Source organism: Cuculus canorus, chromosome 12 (genome assembly GCF_017976375.1).
Source record: "Cuculus canorus isolate bCucCan1 chromosome 12, bCucCan1.pri, whole genome shotgun sequence".
In the NCBI taxonomy this organism is placed as follows: domain Eukaryota; kingdom Metazoa; phylum Chordata; class Aves; order Cuculiformes; family Cuculidae; genus Cuculus; species Cuculus canorus.
The window spans coordinates 21651899-21676130 of NC_071412.1; the positions used below are offsets into that span (position 1 = coordinate 21651899).

Sequence of the window (24232 nt, forward strand, 5' to 3'; positions counted from 1 at the left end):
CGAGTGTCTGTTGACCCCGGTAACCACAAAATGCTAATAAAAGGATTTATTAAGGGCATCGTAGTCCAGCTGCAGCTAATCTGCGTGAAGAGGTTAATGCCGCCGTCGCCTCGCTCACCTGCATTTGTGCACCCCAGCACTTGTACCGCAGATAATCCTACCCGGCGTGGAGCCAGCCTGCAGTCCGTTGGCGTGGCTGCTGTGGCACGAGGCTACGGCTGTTACTGCTGTCACAGCTTAGCCCTGGCCTGGCACCAATAAAACTCTTTTATCTAAAGCTGGTACAGAGCAAGGAGAATCTGAGTGTAATGTAAAATAAGGATGCTGTGTAGCAGCTTCACTGAAATCATAGGCGGTAAACCTCGGGGAGAAGCAAGAGCGGGGCTGTTCGGTTGAGCAGAAGGACTCTAACCGAAGCATAATAACATTTCAATGAAAAGCAGTACCAGAGCTTGGGAAGAGATAGAGTTTTATTGGCAAAAAGAGGCCCCGTCATTTGTCTTGTAAATTGCTTGTAAGGACTTAAGGCAACGACGTCTCAGTGTGTAATGTGTCTGCAAATGTTCGGTTAGGCTGCAGAATAGAGATTCCTTCAATAAGCGGAATTAGAAGTTTACTGTTGAATTTCTGTCATAATACTCCATCATTCTCTTTTAGGCTTGTATGCCAGAGGACTAGGGGGACTGATTTTTCTGTAAGTGTCTGGCAGAGCTAGAAGAGGTTGTTACATATCCAGAACGATAGTCCTTTGTGATTTTTTATTTGTTCTTACCAAACAGTTCTGTCCTTCCCCAAGTCCCAAGCAGGGGAAGGTCAAACCTTGGGGATCAGTTTGAGCTTAACTTTGCATTTTAAACAGACAGTACCTTTCTTTAGTTGTCTTATGCTAATAAAAAAAAAACCCCTGAGTAGCATGATGCAGCATTAAATTTGTGTTGCGTTTTCAGCTGGATGGACTTTCAAAAATGACTCCAATGTGTCAGTTGAAAAAAGCATGTAATCCTAAGAATTTAGCGGTTTTGTCAGCCTACAATGAGAAATTATTTTTCCCTGTAACCCTTGTCTCTCTCAATAGCGCATCACAGTTCATTCCTCAAGCCTTTCACTCTAGCTCAAAAGGATTCTTCCTGGACTGCTTTGAAACCGTTCATGCAGTCGTGTTAAGCAACACACCCGGTTTATTGTTACGTACCAGCAGTTCGCGCTGTTGGAGGGGAGGGAGAGGTGTTGTGCATTGAAACTGCAAAGACTGTCTGGTATTTATAAGCAAAGGCTCAGTGATTTATGAACGAATCGGAGGGTTCCTCTCTCACACCTCTTGGTGTGGGCTCGGTTCTGAGCCCTTGTGCAGAAGACAGATCTCTGAGAACTGCAGAAGAAACCACAGGATTTTACTCCACTCTGTTAGCTTGTGAAGAAGCGTCACGCATTTGTAATTCATTACGTTGCCATGAACCTTATAGACAGTTTAATTTGAAAAGATAAACATGGGAAATTCTGTTAATGTGTTCAGATCAACCTTGAATTGCCTTATACCGATGAAGGCCCTTTGGAGTGCTTCTCTGTGCCAAACCGCGTGTTGTAGTTGGTGTGTCGGGAGAGGTGTGTGCGTGGACCCGCGGCGATGGCCAGTGACCGTACAGCGCACACAAGTGTTTTCACAAGCTATTAAGGACAGTGCAGCTTGCATCTTTGTTCTTTGCTTTTGTTTGTCTTCGGCTAACAGACTGTGAAATGGGCATACTAACAAGTAGAACACAATGTTATTGTAAAAATAAAACCAGACAATTATTTCAGAGAGTCAAACACTGAAGAAAAGAACAATGTGACTTTCTGGATGTACCTTGGAAGATGAATATTATTTTGTATTTGAGAATCAGGTGAGTCTGACGTCTTAGGATATTTGATTCTCCATTCTGCCAGCGTCGTGTTCCTGAGTTAGATTTTGTTGGCTAAACTCGAAAGTTAAAAACAAAGCAAATAGGAAATCTTAACATGCACTGCTCTCTATTGCTTTTCAGTTTAGAATGTGTGCTGTGTCTTTAGCTTCTCCATCTCCACTGCCTGCGCTTTTGAAGCAAAGGTGAAATCAAATAGAGTAGTTTAGTTTCCACCTTGGAATAACTCTAAAGATTCAGGAGGAAGAAACAGGGAATATGGAATGGGATGTAGGCATTTGTGTCTTAGTTCGTTATTACTAATGCAGATTAAGCAAGAGCGATTTACTGCTTTTCTGGATGGGAACTGATGAAGATTTTTTTCAGTCTGTTAGCTTCATCACTTCTTTTAAGCAGGAAACAATAGTAATATAGTCAGGATTCCTATGATGTCCCAACCAAAGTCAGGCATGGTGGAACCCAGCTAGGCTTCAGAATTAGTTAGCTTCATCTCCATTGGCCTTAATTCTGCAGGTGCTGATGAGTACTCTCCAAAGAAGTGTAGAGACCCTCAGCTCCTCCTTAGGATTAAAGAGCTAATAATTATCTGTTGGATTGTAAAATAAGAATCTAAAGCCAGGATTGGTGCATGTTAAAGCAGAGGAATGCAATGGCAGAGCAGATGTATTGTTACTGTGCAATGATGTCTAAAATTTTCTTTAGTATTGCCTCGGTATATTTTGTGTAAACATCTGAGGATGCAGATCTTCCTGGTGAATTCAGTGTCATTAGTCGTGGGCTAGTGCTGCTTGCTCTTTACTTGGTTCAATTGTGCCATTTTCATTTACTATCTTTAAATTGCCATCATGTCTTAGAAGTAGAGTGAATTAACAAAACTGAAGAGTAAGCACTGACTGCATCATCTGTTCATACGTGAGCCGTCTGTTGCTCCTTCATTCTGGTATACCTACATCTTAAAATTGGTACAGTATTGTATACATAGAGTCAAATTCTTGTTTGATTTAGATTTTATCAATAATTGATAACTGTTAGGCATTGCTTGTGCCTTTTCTTACCTCCTTCAGTATAAAGCAGCCACCCCATGGCTTTCTTCCCTTGAAAACTGAAAAAAACAGCTTTTAATGACCGAGTTGCAGTTCTCACCTCTTGTTCTTCTCTCCCTCTAAGGCAGTTCTATACCACCACTTGCAAGGGTGAAATTTCTGCTGTCCCTAATGGCGCAGAATAATGGAATAGTGGAAATTTTAGGCCTTCACATGTGCTGACTCTGGCAACTTAAAACCTTAAAAATACACTGTGTAGGTGAGGTAATGGTAATGTGTTTAATTAGTCTGAGACACTCGAGTCAGGAGTGCAGATTCTGTTTTGGTGTGTTGTGTCAGATAAATGATACTGATCTTGGGCAGAGTATTGGGTTTCACAACGGAGACGGAAGTGAGGGTGGTACCAAAGGTGTTGCATAATTGCGTCCCTAGCAGAAATGATGGTGGATTCAAGTTCAATATTTATTTTGAACCTCTTGAACGTCACGATGATCAGCTTCCTCTGAGTCCAAATCAATGTAAGAAAAATCCTAGAACTGATCTTCTGAGGGAATGCGGTAGCAGGCCAGACCTTTCATCCATGCATGGGTTTGCATACATAGTGCTTATGAGCATAAGCAGAGCTACCCAAGTTTCTCTTTCTTTGAGAGGCTCCCGGACTTCAATAGACCATTAACACATTCGGAAAGTATTTCAAGACACTGCCTTTTGAAACTAATGGTAAATAGCAGTGTAGCTGTTTATCGCTTAAGATCCATCCGTTCAGCATGGTAAGTGGTTCCAGAGGGAAGGTGGGAACGGGGACTAAAACTTGTTGCTGTGCGAGCCTGCCCTCCTTCACCTTCTCCCGCTGCTGTTTTCTGCTGAAATCCTCTGGTGTATGGGTTTGTATTTCATTCCTCCATCCAGAATTTGGCCGTTGAAACAAAAGCTCCTTGATTCTCTGAGAAGATTGTCACAGAAAGTGCTTCTTATCTTCAAAGTGTTTTTCTGACATTAATTAATTGGATCCTCACAATCCTGTGCGCAGGATAAGGAGCAGCCTGAGAACGGCCGCTAAGCAACTCCTGCTGCAGTGAACCGCAGTAAACGCTTCTGGAGCTTAGCTGGGTGATTTTATTTTTTTTTTTTTACTGCCCAAATAACTTTAAAAGTGTTTGGAAAGAAGGGCACAAAAATTAAAAATGCCTTTGAACTTTCAGCAGCCTCGAATGCCTCCGCGCTGGTGGATGTGAAAAAGCTGCTGTTGAAAGGGGCAGGGGCAGATCCTCAGCGCCTGCAAATTACAATGGTGCCATTGATTCCGTTGGAGCCGAGCGGCCTCAGGCAGCTGAAAGGCCTGGCTCTTTGCTTGGGACGTGGAGCAATATGGAGTAACACCTGATTTGAATAAAGAGCTTTAAAACCTAATAATAATAATAGTAGTAATACCTATAACACAGATATGCTTGCAAACACATGGAATAGATTTTGCGTGAGACAGAGTCAAGAGAAAAATGCATTAAATGGATGGAAAAGAAAGGCGAATCAAAAGAAAGTAAATGGTATTTGTGAATATATTCTAGTATGAAAATGGAAAATACTTTCTCTCTGTACTGAATCGCCAAAATTTCCTTTCTCTCTTCAGTGACCATTATCCTAAACTATCTGACAGCAAAGTCACTGTAAAAGAAACCGATTTGTCTTTTGGTACTTAGGGTGGGGTTTATTTCTGTCTCGGTGAAGTTAGTCAGGAAATGTTCTTAATCACTGGAGGTGCTGTGTGCGTTTTTGGTAGGATTATAAATGAAAAAGGCGCAGCATTGAAACTCACTGGACTTGGAACGTGTGCGTATCGGTATCACCCAGGAAGATCCTTAATACTTAGTTCACGCTGTCAATTCATGGTCAGATATTTTCCCTAGGAGTTATGGTCCTTAGATAATAAAAACATGATATTCAGTTTGGAAGTGAAATAATTGTTAATTAAATAGGCTGTGGAGTTGGAAACACTGAAGCAAGGGTTGATTAGAAGAAGACAGATAAATATGTCATCCTGAAGACTATAAATAATGTTTCAGTCTGCTGATTTAAATGAAGAATGTTGCCTTCACTGTATTGGATTTATGGTATCTTCCTATTTAGTGCAGGCAGAAATGAATCTGAGAGATGGGAGAAGAGCTCTTGAATAAATTATTAATCTCTTATGCCTGGTTGGTTACATAAAGCAGAGGTTGTGGTAACATGTTGTCTTTTTTGGTCATTGCCCACCAAGGTAATGGGGGATTTTTGTGAACAACTCAAAATGCAGCGATATTTCTTATTTTGAACAGGTTTTAGCACGGATAAGTTGGTGGCTCCCAGGCCTCTACATATGCATGCGCAAACGCAAATCGAGACACTACAGTTTTTGGGCAATGGGTATAGAAGATCTTCATTCTTGAAGCATTTAATCCAATGTATGTTGCCCTTTTTCTGCTGCTTCACTGTTCCTGCCCTACCTGAGCAAACACTGGAAACCGTTCCTGCTGGTGTATTGATGATCGTATGCCGAGCGCAGCGTCGGTTGCCGGATGAAGTGCTGAGCTTCCTCTTGTCCTCAGAACTGAGAGCCATGATAGGAGTTTGTGTCCTAAAGTGATTAACATTTAGCTCAGGTTTGATAAGGCATTTAGCATCTATATTGTCTTGAATGTAATAACTGAAAAAAAAAGGTGTTACACAGCCTTACGGCCTTTCCCTTCACAACCCATTCAGGAGTGTGAAGAAACTGTAACAGTGCATTTCCATCATGTATTCGAGAAAAGTATTAAACAGCTCTTTTGATGAAAAAGAAAAGTCCATTAGCTGATCCGGGGCAGCGATAGTGAGCTCCAGGGAATTTCACTTTTCAGAGAAAGCTGTTGGCTGCTTTTCGGCTGTGAGTGTGCCAGTGGAAGCCTTTGTGTGTGTTGCTCAGCCTGTACGTTATTTATATTGCAATGTTTGCAGTATTATTCCGTGTCTTTTTTACTTTGGCTTTTTTTGTTGCTTTTGTTTGGTTTGGGGTTTTTTTACACAGAAGAGGCTGTCAATGCAGATGTAGTCAATGATTTTATTTGCTTGAGTGGAAGAGACGTCGTTGGATCAGCTGGTTATGGTTTCCTTGGATGAGGTGGGCAGAGCTAGTGTTTTATTTTAGAATTTTTTTGGCAGGTAGAATAGAAACAAAGAATGGGTAAATAGAAAAGAAATAAAAGGGGTGGAGAAAATAATGGAAAGAAGATGCTAATTGAAACACAGTATCCTGGGAAATATGAAAACCCATCCAAACAAAAACTCTCTCTACCAATGTGTTCTTTAAAATGCTAGGGAGAATTTTAACCTGGATTTATTTATCTATCAAAAGTCATCAGAAGTATCTGTGGGTTGCTGTTTATTTAGATGGGGCAGCCTGGGCAAAGAAGGGCACTGGACAGGAGATCTTGGAGCTTGGTTCTGTCTCACTTGGGGTATAAGTTGTACTGGAAGAGAGAAGAAGGGAAGGGAATTGTTCAGAAGGAATTAGAGTTAAGTACAGCAGTTCCTCCCAAGCCACATCCTTTCCCACTTTAAGGCAAACAATCGGTATTCAGGTTGGTGGAATACGGTGTGCACATAAGCGGCAGACCTCTGATTTTTGACTTGGCAGTGACCTGTGGATGTAACCACTTGAATTATGGCAATCATTATGGTGTAGCCCACAAAGAACTGGATTAGGAAGACTGATTTCCCTCTATCTACCCTCTCCCTGACAAAACTCTTATTTTTAACTTGAATCAGATTGAAATAGGTCATATAAAGACTTTGCCCTCTTATGAGGATCTATACTATCATTCAGTATACGGGTTGTCCTACTGAAACTTAACTCATTTTCTTCTATTACCTGTTCAGAATCTGGACTCCACTGTTTCATCTGTGCTTAAGGCAAAATAGGGCCATTAATTAGCCAGACTTATTTAGTGATCTGGGGATAAACTCACAACGTGCAAATCCATCATTTTTTTTCCGTATTTCTATGAAAAATTTGATCAGAGAAAATATTTATTTTATATAGCTTAATAGGTAACTTTGGAATAAATAACAACAACAGAATGACAAGTGATACTCTGAAATAATTTGTATTTGGGACAATGTGGTGATGCTTTTCATTAAATAATTCAGTCATCTTTGTTGTGGTTGGACCTATAAAAATCATGAATAAAATGAGATTATTTCCATTTTTTTCATGTCTGTAGGTTTCTGGGCTTACCTCCAGCTATCAGTTGTGAGTTTCATGTGATTTGATAGCTTTGTCAAATAAATATCAAATTGGTTCTGTCCCAGAGCATCTTTTTTATGCTTAAATATGCAGACTGACATAAACAGTACCATGTGTAAGACTGCCCCGAGCCCTTACAGGCTGAGAATAATGTATGAGAAAGTGGGTACCAATGCTGTATTTCCAGCTTTCCTCTGACCACCCAGCTTTCTTGTGCCAGGAACCCAGCTCCTGGCCCAGCGTTCCCAGGTAAATGGAGACAGCCTTTCAATAGCGTAGGTATTATTTTTCTTTCCTAAGAGCCAAATGCTGGGGAGGATCTGTAATAATGATGTTGTTCTAAGCTGAGGACCAAAGTTTACCATTTGGTAAACAAGCTTTTATTGGAAGCGAGAATAAGTGTTTTCTGGGCCAGATAGGGGCAGTGGAACTAAATCTGCCTGGTTTTGTTTGTAGCCTCTGTCCTTACCATAAGAGCCACTGAATTCATCGAAGCTGATGTATCCTTACTGTAATGGCCACTAAATTACAGAATCACAGAATCACAGAATCACAAGGTTGGAAAGGACCCATTGGATCATCGAGTCCAACCGTTCCTAACACTCCCTAAACCATGTCCCTAAGTACTTCATCCACCCGTTCCTTAAACACCTCCAGGGAAGGCGACTCGACCCCCTCCCTGGGCAGCTGTTCCAGTACCCAATGACTCTTACTGTGAAGAATTTTTTTCTGATATCCAACCTGAACCTCCCCTGACGGAGCTTCAGGCCATTCCCTCTAGTCCTGTCCCCTGTCACTTGGGAGAAGAGCCCAGCTCCCTCCTCTCCACAACCTCCTTTCAGGGAGTTGTAGAGAGCAATAAGGTCTCCCCTCAGCCTCCTCTTCTCCAGGCTAAACACCCCCAGCTCTCTCAGCCGCTCCTCGTCAGACGTTCTCCAGCCCCCTCACCAGCTTCGTTGCTCTTCTCTGGACACGCTCCAGAGCCTCAACATCCTTCTTGTGGTGAGGGGCCCAGAACTGAACACAGTACTCGAGGTGCGGTCTCACCAGTGCCGAGTACAGAGGGAGAATAACCTCCCTGGACCTGCTGGTGACCCCATTTCTGATCCAAGCCAAGATGCCATTGGCCTTCTTGGCCACCTGGGCCAAGAAATTAATCGAAGAGGAACCTCTCTCCCCCATAACAACCTCTGATCTCCCTCGGGTCTCGGCTCGGTCGCCGTGGCAGTGCCCGTTCGGAGCCCCGCGGAGCCGGCCCTGGCTCTAAGCCCTGTGAACGCTGCTGTGTTACAGACCGTGTGGGCTCGTGCTGGAACCGTCAGGGGACAACTCTTTTAGATCTCTCCTCTCCTCCTGTCAGCATTCGTTCTAATGTTACTGTGTTTGAGACTTCAGCGCCTTTGTCAGACTTGCCTGAAATGAGACGCCAGGTTTGAAACCCTCCGGAGAGCGGGAATGGCAGGCGCTGAGCCAGAGGAATTCACGCCTAAGCTGGGGGACCCAACTTTGCAGCTCACAGATCTCCGTGTTTTGAGTTACAGTGTTCAGCTTTACCACAAAGAGCATCCAAAATTCTTGAGGAATTCCACTTGAAATTCAAAACGGCTTCGGAATATTCATTAGCTCCATTTTTTCATTGCGAGGAATTAAAGCTATTTAGCAAATAAAAGAAGCAGTTATAATTCTTTCTGCTTCAGCTTTTGATTCTCATGAGATACAGTGCTGTTTTTCTGCAGCGATATCACAATCTGCTGTTTTAACTTAGCTGTCTTACAAGTATTTCAGCTTTTGGCAATTGTCAGGAGTTCAGGGAGGTACAAAACATTTTTTGTTATGCCAGCTGGAGAAAAGAGTGGGGTATTTGCACATGTGCGTTTCACTAATCTGGCCCTTCTGACTGAAGCAGTGTCTAGATTAGAAGATAATTCGATTGTATTTATCCACCCATAGGACTTGGGCCAGATGTGTGCTGAGTTTCTATGCTGGGCTCACTAATGTGCGGTTGAGCCGTGCCAGAAGGTTCAGCTCTCACGTTCAGAGACGTTAGCAGCCGGTCCAATCAACTCCTGAAATACAAGAACTAGAATCTAACTGAAATTATGTAAGTCGGCCAAATGCTATAATCTGCAGGTTCAGTGGGAGTAGCATAGCTAAAATATCACACGCTAAGTTGGAAATGTATCCCTCCTGGAGAATATAGTCCTGAATGTTGTTTGTTATTGCTAAAGACTTGGTTTGCGGCTGTTGCAGAGTATTTCCCAGTGTTACTGAGGTGTGGGAGGAAATTTGTTGCTAAAATTTCAAGCCATGCTTTTTCGTTAGGATAAGCCTGATAGGAGCTGAAGTTCTGAGACTGCTGCTTAGAAACTAACTGTAGCTGTGCCCTGCCTTCTTTAAAGAAAGGAGCTAAGGATGGTTAAGTAAGGATGTGAAAAGCCTTTTTGAAGTTCTGTATAGGAAAAAAAAACCCAAGTATGAGTTACACGTGTGTTATTCTGCTGTTCAATCCCTACGTCCCTCTGGACCGTAAGAGTTCTCCTGAGGTGCTGTTTCCTAATAACAATTGTAGATGTGCAAGTGTGTATACATTTAACGTAGTTTCTCTACAGATACAATTCGTGTGTCTCTTACTCCATTTCTCTGGTTTTTAGTGCTGAACTTTTGTCTTCTTCCCATTTCGTTTCACTCAGTTTACTTTGGTGCCCTTCTGCCCTTCAGTATTTGCAGGACAAACCTGAATAATGGTAAAATTACATACTATTGAAAACAGCAGAATATTTACACTGGCTTTACTGGAGTTGAGAATTCAGTCATATCCTCCTACCCTTTCAACTTGAGGAAAATTTCCATGCAATTTAAAGAGAGTGAGTATTTTTATAAATTATTTTAATAGCAGTTAATAAAATGTATTCGATTCATATAGTTATAGAGAAAGGCTAGGCAAAAATAAACGGAGACTTCATAATTCTTTATCATATGCTGTCATTATGTAGATTAATTGTGTATGTCCTTTTAATTTAGCTCATTTACAGAATAATAGGAAACCTGCTCATTTTCAGTTATTGTTGGAATGATTCTTACCTTCAGCAAATTCTGTGCTGGCCTGTTGGCAACTTGTCTCCTGCTTCCCCTCCAACGCAGAGGTCTGTGATACACTTCTCATAAAGTACAATGACTTTATTTAGGAGTGATGCCATTTCTTACAGGACTTTTCTTCACTCATTGCAGTCCATTCACTTTGTTACAAATAGGGGATCGAAACACCATTGGTTTAGAATTGGATTATTGTGTCATTAATTATGGTTGTGATTATTGAGATGCTGACACAGAGCAGCATTTGCATATATAGTTAACAGCATGCTGCCACGCCGCCCTGGCTTTAATAAGCCTGTCACACTAAAGAGGATTAAGCAGGTTTATTTGTGCTGGAGACCTTGTAAACATAGCACCAGCATAGAGATAAACCTCATCTCTGTTGTTTCCTCTTATTCTTTCATTTATTTTCTCAGTAAATATTAGTATGTGCTGCAATAAATACTTTTAGAAACTAATTGGATGCTCTTTGTAAGCAATAGCCTAAAAGGTCATATCTCAACATTTGAGAGTGTTGCCTCTGTGTAACATCCTCCCGATGGAAAGCGTGGGAATTGTGGGTTATTAATTTTGCACTTATAAATAATATCATTAAAATTCATCAATCACTCAAAAGCACCTCCTTGAAAAATGGGAAAAGGCTTCTTATTAGAGCAGTTCTAAAGAGGGGAAGCAATAACAGAAAAAAGAAAGAAAATGAAACCCGTGATGCAATGCACTGCCTGGCAGGGGAAGGATTGCCAAAATGCTGAAATTCAGCCTTAATTAACCTTTTAACTTGCATCATCTAATCTGCTTCATGAACTCCCTATTTCAAAGTTCCAGCGAATATACAGACATAGATTCACCACCTTACCCTGGCAGCTTAGGTGAGGAGAAGGATTTAAATGAGTTCTATCTGCTCTGCAGAGGTCCCTGGGTAGCGCACTGTTCCCTGATGGCATTGACTGTGGTGTGCGGGCGAGCAGCGGTGACGCTGAGGCACAGGACATACCGTGTCACCCCACGTTTTGCAGCGATATGTCATGTGTCACTGTATGCGGATCCGGTAGGGCCACAACCTGCGTGTGCCGCACTGTCAGAAGCTGAAGCGTGAGAACACGGCAGTCAGAGGAGGTGTTTGTTTCATTTTGCTTCTCGTCTCGTCAAAAAGACGTAACGGAAGAGGACGGAGAGACGAGTTAATGTGCTGTGGCTTCAGTTGGCTGTTGTTAATGTCTGTCAGGGAAGGCTGTACTCAAACCCACCCGGGAATACTGCGTCCTGTTCTGAGGAAGCTGAGGAGGGATCCCTTTTGTAACGTGAGGATTGCGTCTGGAATTCGTTTGGAGTTTTTATCAAAGTTGTTGAGACTTTGAACCTGCTGTGGTGTCTGGGCCTGAGCAGATAAATCACATTGGGTTCCATATCACTTATTGCAGCAGTAGTTGATTGTGTGCTCTGCTTCAGAGCCCGGTCCCTGCCTTGTGCTGGTGCAGCAGCGTGGCTTCGGGAGCCAGAAGCGAAATGAGGAACGGGTGGAACTGAGGGAAGAGGAACTGCATCCGCGGAGGGAAATTAGAGAGCAACAGTTTAATGAACACTGCAGAATGAAAGTGACTGCTGCAGTGGCAGAAAAGGAGCATTTCTGGTTACAGTGATTAACTGCAAAACCTTTACCTTTCAGCAAGTAAATAGTGTTTCCTTTTGCCTGTTGGAAAAAAATCAGGAATATTTTGAAAGCTTGGTTGGATTTGTTTCCTGAGATGATCCTCAAGAGCAGGCACATGAGGAGCTCGGGGAAGACTGAACTTCTTTCTCTGAGGACAACCTCAGAACGATCATGAAATAAGGAAATTACATTAACAGCAGTATTTAGTGTGAAACCTCACTCGTGCTGCTGCTTTAGTGAATTGATAAATCAATACATAGAAAGAAGAGAATTACACAAGTGAACCAAAATTGTCTTGCCATGGTATTTAAAACTTGGAAAATACCTGCCAAAAAGTAGTAAGTTCAATAAAAGGCTGAGGCAGGATAAGAAAAGTGTATACGCCTGTGTCTAGTACTGCTGGCCGCAGCTCATCGGGAGAGCAACTGATGTTTGGGGAATGATAGTTTCAGATATTTATTTTCACACAATTAAATTTCAAATTCAGCCTCCATTTTTCTGAGTCAGGCCAAAGGTACTAAGGTTCTGACATCAAAGCAAAACATTTGATTTTGTGCCAAAGTAATACTGTTTGGATCTGGGGGTTTGTCTGGGTATTTTGCTGGGCTTTGCCATCTAGGACAGCTGTAGATGGTGTAGAAAGGGCCACCGGTTGTTTGGGTTTGGGCTGCTTTTAACGGGAGATGCAGGGGAGCTTAGAATTGTAGTCAGAAAAATCAAAAAATGAAACATTAGGAGACTGCATGTCTCCTCCAGGCAACCAACTGTTGGAAACGTTGACAATAATTTGTCTTCTATGAATGCAGTGCAGTCACTGACACATCTCTGCGCATAATTCAGGATTGAAATTCAGATTGATCACAGCATACAGCCGAGGAAGCACAAAAAGCCTTTTTAATTTAGCTTTATCAGTTCATTACTATTGGACTTACTTGTAACAAAAAAAAAAAAACAGAAAAGAAAAATCTCTCGAAACTAGAGGACTTTTCCAGAGAATCGTAAGTATTTTAAAATACTGCCAAATTATTTTTGATCAAAAGCAAGGTTAAATGAAATAGAGAGACAGGAGGAGGATGAAGTCTTAAAGAATTATTTTAGCAAACATATTATTTGTTTCAAACGTGTCCTTGGAAGCAACTACATTCCCAGCATCTCAGCATTTGGTGATTGCAAGAAATCCAGAAAAGGAAACTGCCCCGAAAGTGCAGCAGAACTGGCAATGTGGTTTTTGTTAAGCCTGCTGGATGCATTGTAGAAAAGTGGTCAAGCAAGATGAATGGCAAAAAGTAAATGAACTCTGAAGGAACTGAATTCCAGCACAGTCATCTAGTATTAGTCATGAAGATTGTTTTGTGACATCTTTATATAAGTACAAAACTGCAGCTTCAGAAAAGCCAGCTTATAATCAGTAACAGAGGCGGAAGATAAATTTTCCATCAGCCCAATTGATTTCTTATCCACCCCTCCTAACCTACCCTTAAGTAATCTATTTCCAGTGTAATACTGAAGATTACATGCCCAGCCTTCAAATCAGTACAAATGTATTAGGTCACGTTTGAAAAAAGAATAGGTAGCTCTCATAATCCTTAGGAGATGCATCAAGAAGATGTCTGTTCTCTCCCAACTGAAACAACAGTCGATTAGTTGGAAGCAGTCCTCTTCCAAGAAGAGAGGAACCACTCTCTGCTTCTCTGTTTGGGTCTGGGCTAAATGAGAGGCACTTAATCATTTTAATCTATGGGAAATAACTTTGATTCTGCCTGTTTAAAGACTTTATGTGGTTTGTAAAGCAATTATGTAGGACTTAGGACACCGTTCTCCCAGACAAAAAGGCCTTAGGATAGAAAATAAATACGCGGTATTACTCCGGATATTAGTGCTGTTGCCAGGTTTCATTTCATTATTGGTACTGTTGCCTGTGCAATCGTGGGTGAAAACGTACTACGGAAAGTGAGGTACTGAGCCCACACGTTAAATATTCCTCTTCAGCTTTTAGCATCTATTTTATAAATTTGCAATGCCAGTCTGACATATTTTGTATAAAATAAGATGTGTTTAACATTGGGTAGACTAAATCTGAACGTGTACATGAATGACCTATCAAAACCTACATTTGAAGAACGTGAGGATAAATGAAGTGAATGCTCTTCTTGTACCTTGCATAGCGTCGGCAGTTTTCGTCGAAGTTGCTCCGGTATTTGTCATTCCCATAGTTCGATGAAGTTGTTGCTTTCGTTACCCACCACCAAATTCACATCCAAACTAATGGTTGGTTCCCAAATGTCACCATAACTTTTCTGTCTAAATACTCCCTTGCCCAGAATTATTTCCCTTGAAGACCATCTGGCACCTTCACAGCAGATGCTCAAAACTGATGTATTAGATTTGCAGTCATTCACTTATGCTAAACTTAGTTCACATCTTTGTATATTTTTCTAGTTCTGAGTGTTACAAATCAAAGGTTTTGATTTGGTGGTTTTTTTGATTCACTTGAGAGTGTGAAGCAGTCGCTGACGTTCGGGAGCTGGAACGTGTTGTGAGCAGGACTGGGAACGCTGGCAAATTTAGAAACACCGTGAAAGGGAACTATGGTGTGGAATTATCTTTAAAATAGTGTAGAAATGGATGTTTTGATTTTCTGATTGTGGTGATGTAGTTTTCTGTGTGTTCTCTGAGTTGTAGGGAAGACATATACAGAGTTGTTAAACAGGAAGACAGGAGCGTCTTTAAACATCTTTAAAATTAATTAGTACTCTTCAGATACTTGAAATACAAGTCTTAATGTACGGCCTGTTGAGGATTTGCTGTAGACCCAGGCAGAAGTGTTGATCAGAGTTTGTATCCTGAAATTCTATCTCTCTGGTGCATAACGTTCTTGAAGGCTGCTATGAACACAGTTTTAGTTAAGAAGCTGATCCCAGGATGAAAGGTAGATGAAAGATGAAATGAGCTACAGCCCGTGTTCCTCGTGAGGAATTAGTGGTAAAGCATTTCATAAGCTTTCATGCTTCGGCTAAAAATATTAGCGCCATAAAAATTCTTCAGGGGGCAGAGTTGAGGTGGTAGCTGCAGAGTGATCAAAACATGAAAGAGGCGCATTTTCCCTCTTTATGGGGAGGCCTCTTTCAGACCTGTCATATGATGGGTTTGAAATCAAAGTTTAATGGACTCTCAGTTTCCCAGCCAGCCATCTTTCTACAGTTTTGTTATTAACAACAATTTAATCTTAACCAGCTCTTTCTTCTTTCTGAGCTCTTGATACTTCATTTGTTTTATTTGTTTAGTAGCAATATAAGAAAAAATTCTCAGATCGTAAAGCTGAGGAAGTGTTCCATATTGAAAAACAATTTAAAAGCAGTCTCCAGGAAATTTTGCAGAAGAGTTTTCTCTGCAGTTGTTTGAATTAAAATGTAACAAGTGTAAATAGCGTGTAAATAGCGTGAATGGATATAATATTTAACCCATATGCGGTAGTATATGAACCGTAATTTTTCTTCCCAGCAGCATATGAGTAATGACAATACAATTTTCATGGCTGATGTAGGATAAAATATTTTTCAACTAATGTTTATGATACATACGGACAGTTTTGTTAATGTGTCATAAACTGCTTTAATCCTTAACCTTCCTACATCTTAGATTTTAGCCACAAAACTACGGCATTTTCTGAATACCAAAGGTTTTCTTTCAACATGGAGGTACTTGGAGAGCTGTAATGGAGTGATTGACACTGAAACTTCATTGACACTGAAATTACTGAAATGTGGCAATAGCATTGTACTTTAAATTACTAATTCTATTAAAGAACGAGGATATTTGTAGTGTGGTTGTCTGTTGCTGTCTTTTTTAATCTTAGTATAATGTGCCTTTACGTTGACATTTTGTGATCATTTCTCAGCGCACAATTACAGTGATGCTCTCTTTACCAAGAAGCCTGCAACAAAAGCGGAAAGACTGCTTCTGTTGATTAATTCAGTTAATTCAGGCTGGAATGTGTAAGAGCAATTTAAGTTTTTTCTCTAATGTGTATTACTCTGGAATTAGTGGCATAAATTTACTTTCCCATCGTTTAGGCCATGCGTGTAAGCTTTTACAGTTTTTTTCCAGCAGCTTCAGTAGTTGTATATAATGCTGAGAGCATTTTAACAGTATTGACATTGTTGCGTCGAGACAAAGAAACGGTCTCTGGAATAACTGGAGCCTTGACCCTAAATTTTTGTAAGTTCAGAGCTCGTACCTTGAATTTGCGTTAAAAAGTAACTTGCCAACTAGTGCACAGCCGAGGTTGCTAGTAGATTTTGTTGTCTGTTTTAAAATCTGTATTAAAAGCAAATTCGTTTGTAATAAAATCAAATGTCTTTGAGAAGATCCTTTGAAGAAAGGGCCACATCTTTCCTGTGTACTTAAGCAATATCTGATGTGGCTTCAGCCTCGAGTTATTACTATATTTTAAAGTATATAACTGTAGTATTTCATAAAATTATGCACATGTACGTGGCAGGAGTTTCTGACCTTAAGGACTTAAAATTATCATCATATGGGCGCAGAGAGGAAGTAGGAACAAGAAGGAACAAGAGGCATCATCTACTAGTCAGTGACCTGCCCATGATGACAAAGGGAATGCACTGCACAACTCGTTATTGAATCTATATTTTTGTCCTTCCCTGGCTGGCATCTGGTTTGCAAAGTCACTTTTCTTTACACAACAGAACCTACTGGCGTTTTCAGAGAGCTTATCATTCCCAGCAGCGCTGCAGATCGGGGCTCAGCAGATGTGCTGGCAAAAAAATCATGTTCTGAGAAGGAAATGGAGGGAGTAGCCAAAAGGCTTCGTGAAGAATAACTGGAGTATTTGGCAATCCAGGATATCTGTGCATCCCTAAACTGTTTGGTGCTTCTGCGCTGGAAAATGCACTGGTGTCCTCTGTGTGCCTCTGGGTTTTGTTCTGTCTACATCACAAAATAGTCAATTCAGTGGGAAGGAAATGGAGGAAACCCGCTTCCTTGGCATGGGTGGGTGGCCAGTGGATGCCGCCGGCTGGCTGACAGTCACATGGCAACCTCTGAGAAGCTGTTGAGCAAGGCTTCCAAGTTATCTTTGATTTGAATTTCTTTTCCTGCAGCATGAACCTACCAAGTGTTTGGACAAAGTTTCCTAAGCTTGAGGGTATTGCACAACTACTACTGTTATTTTCCATATCCACACAGCTTTATCCCCTGGCATCAGAGAACACCTAACAGAGTGCGGCACCTCTGGGGATTGGAGTGGGCACCGGTGTGTGAAGGTGGTTTCCTCTGATTAAAGCCCTTGTGTTTCTGTCCCCGTCCTCTACAGCGTTGCGGAGTCGATCGGGACGGTCCATCATCAATGGAAACTGGGCGATTGATCGGCCTGGGAGATATGAAGGTGGTGGGACAATGTTCACTTATAAACGCCCAAATGAAATCTCCAGCACTGCAGGAGAGTCGTTTTTAGCTGATGGTCCAACAAATGAAGTCCTTGATGTCTATGTAAGTTTCTTGTATTTAGATTAATCTTCCTGATGGAAAACTGTTCAGTTTGTTGTTAACATGCACCACTAAAACTGTATCTATCACCAAGGCTTTTTTACCGGTTTGTTCCTTTAATTCCAAAACATTATTTTTGATATTTTACTACTGCTTGCTATGGCTTCTGTCTTGCTCCAGATCATAGGAAAGCTAAATAGCAATGAAGCCTTTTCTCTCAGTCTTTACTGAGCCACTAAAACCAATTTTACTTCTTCAGTAAAATGGAGATAAGCGTACAAATGGCTGGGGTTTTTGTGAACTGGATTTTTGCTGGATACTTTCCTACACAAGCAAATTTGGTGTAGTTTAATTTTACAGTGAAAAGAAGCAACTCCCTAAATCAGACAAGGCCTCTGACAGAGTGATACCATCTCAGTTTTCTTTAAAAGAGACGTAAGTACAAAAGACTGTAGAATGTAGGAGTCAAAGCAGGGCAGTTTTAATGCGATGCTGCACTAGGAGAGAACAGCCCTTCGAGAAAGGAAGAGAAAAGATGAATTATGGCAGAGAGGGGGGCATCACATTGAAAAAGCTGCTTACTTCGGATGGGATGGGTTTTTACTGCATGATATTGAAATGAAAAATATAACTGGAATTAATTACAGCTTATTCAAAGAGAAACGGGGCATTCTGAGATTATACACTTTCACGTGGTAAAATCCATTCAGTGGAAAAAAACTAGGTTAACTGGTGATATGACTGTTTCATCCAGCTACAGCTTTTTTGCCCTGAAGTGCAGTGCAGGGTGTAAAAGTGAGTGTGCTGGGTTGTTTCATAAAAAAAACAATACTAAGTACCCTGATTACTCAGCTGGGAAAAGTGGGATGTTGGTAAAGTTATTCTCCATCTGTAATAGAGTGTTTTAATAAAGCAACATTATAATTATGCAAACATTACTTCCTTTTGGATAATTTCTGATTGATTGCAACCTAAGACTAGCAAAAGCCTGGAAGATTAAATGGTTGGGCTTCTAGGTTCTGCAATGCAAGCTCCATGGGTTTAAACTGTACGTGCCCTTGTGCGGTTACAGGATGCTGTGAGCTGAAGTTTGGTCCTCAGTTTTTATTGTCACCTGGTTGATGCCTAATACATAATGAACCGAGAGAAAAAGATCAAGAAATAGACCAAAGAGATATTTCCAAAGTAATACCATAAAAACCCCTTAAGCTTAAATTTATCATATTTTAATGTTTTAATTTAGGCTTAATTTGTTCTTTTGCATGATGGGCACAGCTTTATCAGTTTTGCTCTGCGGCTGCTATTATGGATGGGTACATCTAATTTGACTGAACTCCTATCCGAGGCGTTTCTTGTAGATACAGAGTGCCACAATCCATTATAAGCTGATAGTTTAGTGTCTTTTTCAATATAGCATGGGAAGATAGAAACGGATAGTGTGCTAGATGAAAGAAAATCAGTCATCAGCACGTCACAGGCTCTCTCTTCAGGTCTGAAATTTGTAGCTGCACAGATACAGATGTCCTTTTTCAGAGTCCATCTTGTAGTTCCTGAATCGTGTCATTCTCTTTTCATCCATACTCACAGTCTTTATGCTCTGTGTAGGAAACTCTTGTATAATTCCAAGTATTCCTGCAGGAAAGCTGTGGCAATTCATGGGGACTTCGTCATTTAAGCCCTTTATAAGATTTGCCCGTCAGTTGTTTTGAGAAACGTGACGGGAAAACCATGGGAAATGTTGGAAAGCTGTTCTGGAGCCATGTTAACAGCAGGGTCCTGGTGCGGGAGGTGCTGAAGTCAGCTTCGCTGTGCTCAGCTCTCTGAGCACTGAACACAACCAGGGTGTGTTTTTTGGATAACAAAGTGACATGGGAAGGACCAACCCTTACAAAAAATGTTACTGGCAGTGCATCATTAGATGGCTCAGAGAAGGGAATGATCTCCGAGGGACGAGAGTTTAGAGGAACAGCTATTATATTTGGCAAGGAAAGAGCAATTTTGACACAAGGAAAAACAAAGGTCTGAATCCCCAGCTGGTGTTAATTGGTGTTACGAATTCAGTGAAACCTTGAAGTGTAAGCGTGCTCTGCTGGGCCGTAAAGCCATGGGCATAGCGTGACGCTTTTCTTTATGGCCCAGAACTAAAGAGCTCCTGCAGGCTCTGGGCTTGTTTGCTTTTGGTGTGTGTTTTTAAAAGAGGTACTTTAACTTCAAGTGTGATCTGAGGCTTCTGCCAGACCAGTCCCCACGGAGCGCTGGGGCTTCTGAAGCAGCAGTCTCAGCAGAAGCAGTGCTGAAGTACTCCAAGCTAAGGTAGTGACCATAGCAGCTGATGGCATCGCTGCGTTTCTAGTGTGAGTGCGCTCAGGCTCTCAGCTGGGCCTGGACTGTGCTGCTGAGAGTTCTCAGTAGCGTTCACAAAGTCATCTCTTGCTCAGGCCTTATTGTGCCTCACTGCTTAAACGAGCACACAAGAGGTGACGCTGACTTGCGGAGCTGTGCTCCTGTCGGCTCACGTGGGCCTGTGCAGCAGCGTTCTGGAACTGCTCGGCTTCATTTTCACATTTAAAGGAGAAAAGCGCATGGTTCCTGCCTGTGTTTCATGAAGAACACTTTGATAGAGTTGTTGTGGCTAGCAGTGAAACAGTGGGAGTCTGTCCGAGCTTGCATTACTCCATTCAGTTGAAAATTAACGTGGAAGGATGTAGGAGGGTTGCACAGGTGCTCTTCAAGTATCATATAGGCCTTCGGAATCCGTTCACTTGATCTTTATTGAGCAGTGCATATGGTGAGAATGACATAACATCAGTAACGCTGGCTCGCCGATCGCTGAGTCTCCATTGCGCGGTGCCGAGGCGGTTGAAGGGAACACTCGGATGGGTCCACACAAAATGAAATGTGTGTGCTGTCTGCAGATGCTGCGCTCAAGTGCAGCTGATAAGCCCTGGGAAAGGCGGTTGGCTAAATTTGTGGGTTGGGGTCTATGGCATTTATTTTTCTCTGCTTTGCTTCCGTATGTTTGCTCAGATATCTGTCAGGCTCCTTCCGTCTGAGAGTGGTTAGTGACCTTAGGGCTGTCTCTGCTGCCACGGTGGGCTGGCGTGAGCCTCTGCTGCCCACGCAGCCCCACCTCGGCTCCCAGCACGTCAGATTGCAGCTTTTCAAAGGTTGAGATAAAGAGTTTCTCTGCTTTCACAAACCAGCTCCGTTTGCCAACGTAGCCACCTGTATTTTCTCATGTTTTCCAGAAACAAATACCTTTTTTTTTCATTTTTTGACACAGTCGTTAACCATTGTTTCTATCCTGACCATTGATAATGTTATGTAGTTGATCAGTTCAAGTATGTATTTAAGCATTAGTAATATAACAAATGGAAGAAGTGAATGTATGGCTCTTTGTCTTTTTAGATGATACACCAGCAGCCTAACCCAGGCATACATTATGAGTACATCATCCCAGGAGACAATGTCATTAGTTCTCAATTGCTTGCTCACAGGAGGCCAGGTAAAATGCTGCTATTTCCTATTATTATACACATGTCGTTACCTAATCAGCTACTGGAGAAATTCATGCCATTTTATGTAAATGCTGCCATTGATTTGGGCGAGGCCCAGAATTTCACCCTATGCGTTGAAAGAGAAATCTGCATAGATTTGATAACTTCAGTGAATTAATACTAGGAGGGATTATTTATACTGGAGCAGGGAATCTGGTCACATATTTCTACTTTCAATAACAGTTTTGTTGTTAAAATGTTAACCACGGCTTCGCGTGAGCTGGAGTGGTGTAACCACCTCTCAGAAATAAAATAGACCATGATTTTTCTGTTCAGAGTTTGAAATACTTTAGAACAACCCTTTGCAGCTTCTCTTTACTCTCCCAACTGAAGAGGATCAAACACAAAACTGTTGCCTTCCCAAGCCAGAACGTGGACAGCTCGTGCTCCCGACTGAGCTGTGATCTGTGCTCTGTGTACTGGCATGAAGTTCTGAAGGACATTAGGAAATTTGCAAGCAAGTTTGGTCCTATTATACTTCTGATGTTTGTGACTTGCCTCGACAAATGCCTGAGTGCGTTTGCAGTCTGTTCGTAACAAGGAGCAGCTGCGCTGGGACACGGGGAGGCACAGGGGACAGAGCATGGTGCAAAAACGCTTTGGGAAGTTCTGGCACTGGGTGCATTGACTCTGCAGTGTCTTTGGAGATTCTTCAAGGTTTAACATGTTTGCTAGCTGAGTCTTGGTTATCTTAGTTCAAAAAAACCCCAATCTTTGCAGGACACTATTAGGAGGTCTCTGCGTAGCAGATTAAAGCCGTTTTCAAGTTTACAGATGCTCCATTTGGGATTATTAGTGGATGAAGACAGACTGATGTTTGCAAGTGAGGCTCATTCTTTTACATTGTTGTTATTGTCCATCATCAGGGGAGCCCTTGAATGGTCAGTTAGGAATGCCAGAAAGTACAAACCATGAGGATGAGGATTTGCGAAGGGAGACTGATGCTCTCACTGGACAGCCAGCTGGAACTTTCCCAGTTATTCAGACAGGAAGATTTCCTTCTCATCAGCCAGAAAACCACGTGCCTGCTGTGCAGCCACCAAGGCAAAACAGAGAATACAACTGGAAACAGATTGGAAAAACTGAGTGCAGTACTACGTGTGGAAAAGGTGGGTGCTTCATACACCATGCACAGAAAAGAGACGATGGATGGGAGGGTTCTGGCATGGGAGAAGCATGGAGGGGAAAAGCAGTTTGGCTGTTCAGCAGCTCTTGTATGCGTAAAGCATTGCTAGACCTGTTGTTTTCTGTTATTTTACAAGCAAAAGGCAGGTACTATTATGTGCTTATATTTAAATCAGCAGAAACAATAAACTTAGAAGTATGAGATATAAAGTATGTAAATGAGAAGGGAAATATATGGTATTTGCCTCTGAAAGGAAATATTTCTGAACTTTGTGTCAAGCCGCTCTTTCTCACACCTTTGATAGCTTTCTATGAGCTGCTTTCCACAGCATTCTTTGGCCTTCTTTATCGTTCCATTTGGCCTCTCCAGCTTTGTCAGATACACCCTCGGTGCTTTTTGTGTTTTTGTCAAGAGTTTTCTGATCTTATTGAGAAGGTTTCATGGGGATCCCATCAGCTGTATCTTTGCCTCATTGGATGTTGCTGGAGCAGCAATAATGTGACTTGGGAAAACTGAGGGGAGAAATAAGAAAGCGGGATGGAAAGGCAGTGGTGATGAATGAGCTTTGGGGATGTGATGGATACACTGCTTTGAGCTTGCCAGATTAATCTGCCCTAAGACATTCATAGTGACCCCAGATTCAATAATGCATAGCACAAGGAATTATTTGGAAGAATCTGCTTTTGTGATAGAGAAAGCAAAATTTTGTTCACCCATCACTGTACCTAAAATATTGCAGAGCTTTGAAATAAAGGTGTGACAGTGAGAGAACTCAGGTGGCTGTCAGCAGTTCATGTACATTGTGAACATTTGCTTCCTCGTTAGTTTGAGAGGACGCTTTGGGAATTTGGTGCAAGGCCAGATGAGCGAACGCGTCACAGCTGCAGACAGAGCTAGAAACATCCAGCAATATAGATACCAGTCACAATTGCTTTCCAGTATATTGAGAAAACTTTTTTCCTTGGAGAAGTTACTGCAAAGGTGTTAGAGCTATAATACAGCCTATAAAAGTGGGAAGATTTCTTGAAGTTACCCTTTCTGAGGGGGAAAGGAGGGAATGTAAACCAGAATTAGTTTGGTTGGTGTTCAAATACATTATGTGTCTCACTACAAGTCATATGGGCAGAGTCCTTAATTGCACCTGATTATTGTTTAACAGCAATCAGTGAGTATCATCTGCAGAGTGTCTGCGTTGTCGTGTGTGTGGTGAATGGCAGTAGCCAAACCGGGGAATGTACGATGCAGCTGCAGGAACACATCAGGGTGAACGTGTTCTTCCCTTACAGCATAGAAGCCTTGGTTGTATTTCCTTGGTCTTTATGGACATTTGAACGTAGTTCTTGCCATTTCTTCAGAGATCTGGTAGCTATTGGCAGTCATAGAAATGAAATCTGAGTCCAGGTGATGATAGCAAAATTGTAGGAAAACAGAATTCAAAGGATATCTTTCAGCCTCCTATACAGCTTAAATTCACTCTATGAAATTTAGGAAGAGAGCTGTCAAAAATGAGTATCTCTTTTCCTGATATTCGTAGAATGTGTGTGTTCTGACCAAGTTCAATTCAAAAGAAAGTGGACCTTGAGAGCAGGATCCTGACCCTGTTGAGGCTGTATGAACATTCCTTCTGATCTTGGTTGAGAAGCCTCTGTGAATCTCTGCTGCCTCTAAGGCATTTCAAGTTGAACTAGGTTATGTAGGCTTATAAAAATGGAGTGAAAAAAACTCAGAAAGTAACCTTATACTATTTAAGACTTTGTTTTAATTTTGTTTGATTTAATATAGGACACTCTTCTGTTTTCTTTTTTCCGTGTTGCCCTTTTTTCTGCTACTTTATTTCTTAGATGACACTTAGTCTTAATTTTCTATTTACTTTTTTTTTTCCAGAGTGAACCTGTCCAGGCTAAATAATGTTAGGAAATTTTAAGCTGGAAGGAGAAGTAAAGTAGAATTATTTTTGTGCTACCTAAGGAAAAAGGAAGGTTAACTTAACAGTTTTGATGAAAAGCTGTGAGATTTCAAAGCATTTTCCACTAAAATTTTGACTTGGAAAAACAAGCCATCCTCCCGTTACCATGGAGGTTTCCTTGCCATTGCTGTA

At 41.6% G+C, this 24232-nt stretch overlaps 1 protein-coding gene across 6 annotated transcripts in view; it reads left to right on the top strand.

Annotated features, from left to right (window-relative positions):
• THSD4 (thrombospondin type 1 domain containing 4) overlaps nt 1-24232 on the top strand; it is a 262813-nt gene that overhangs the window by 216596 nt on the left and 21985 nt on the right. For all 6 annotated transcript variants that reach the window (XM_054077699.1, XM_054077701.1, XM_009555335.2 and 3 more), the window contains 3 exons: nt 17279-17454; nt 20860-20956; nt 21875-22117. In XM_054077699.1, coding sequence (XP_053933674.1) covers nt 17279-17454; nt 20860-20956; nt 21875-22117 — 516 coding nt within the window. The remainder of the gene's footprint in view (nt 1-17278; nt 17455-20859; nt 20957-21874; nt 22118-24232) is intronic.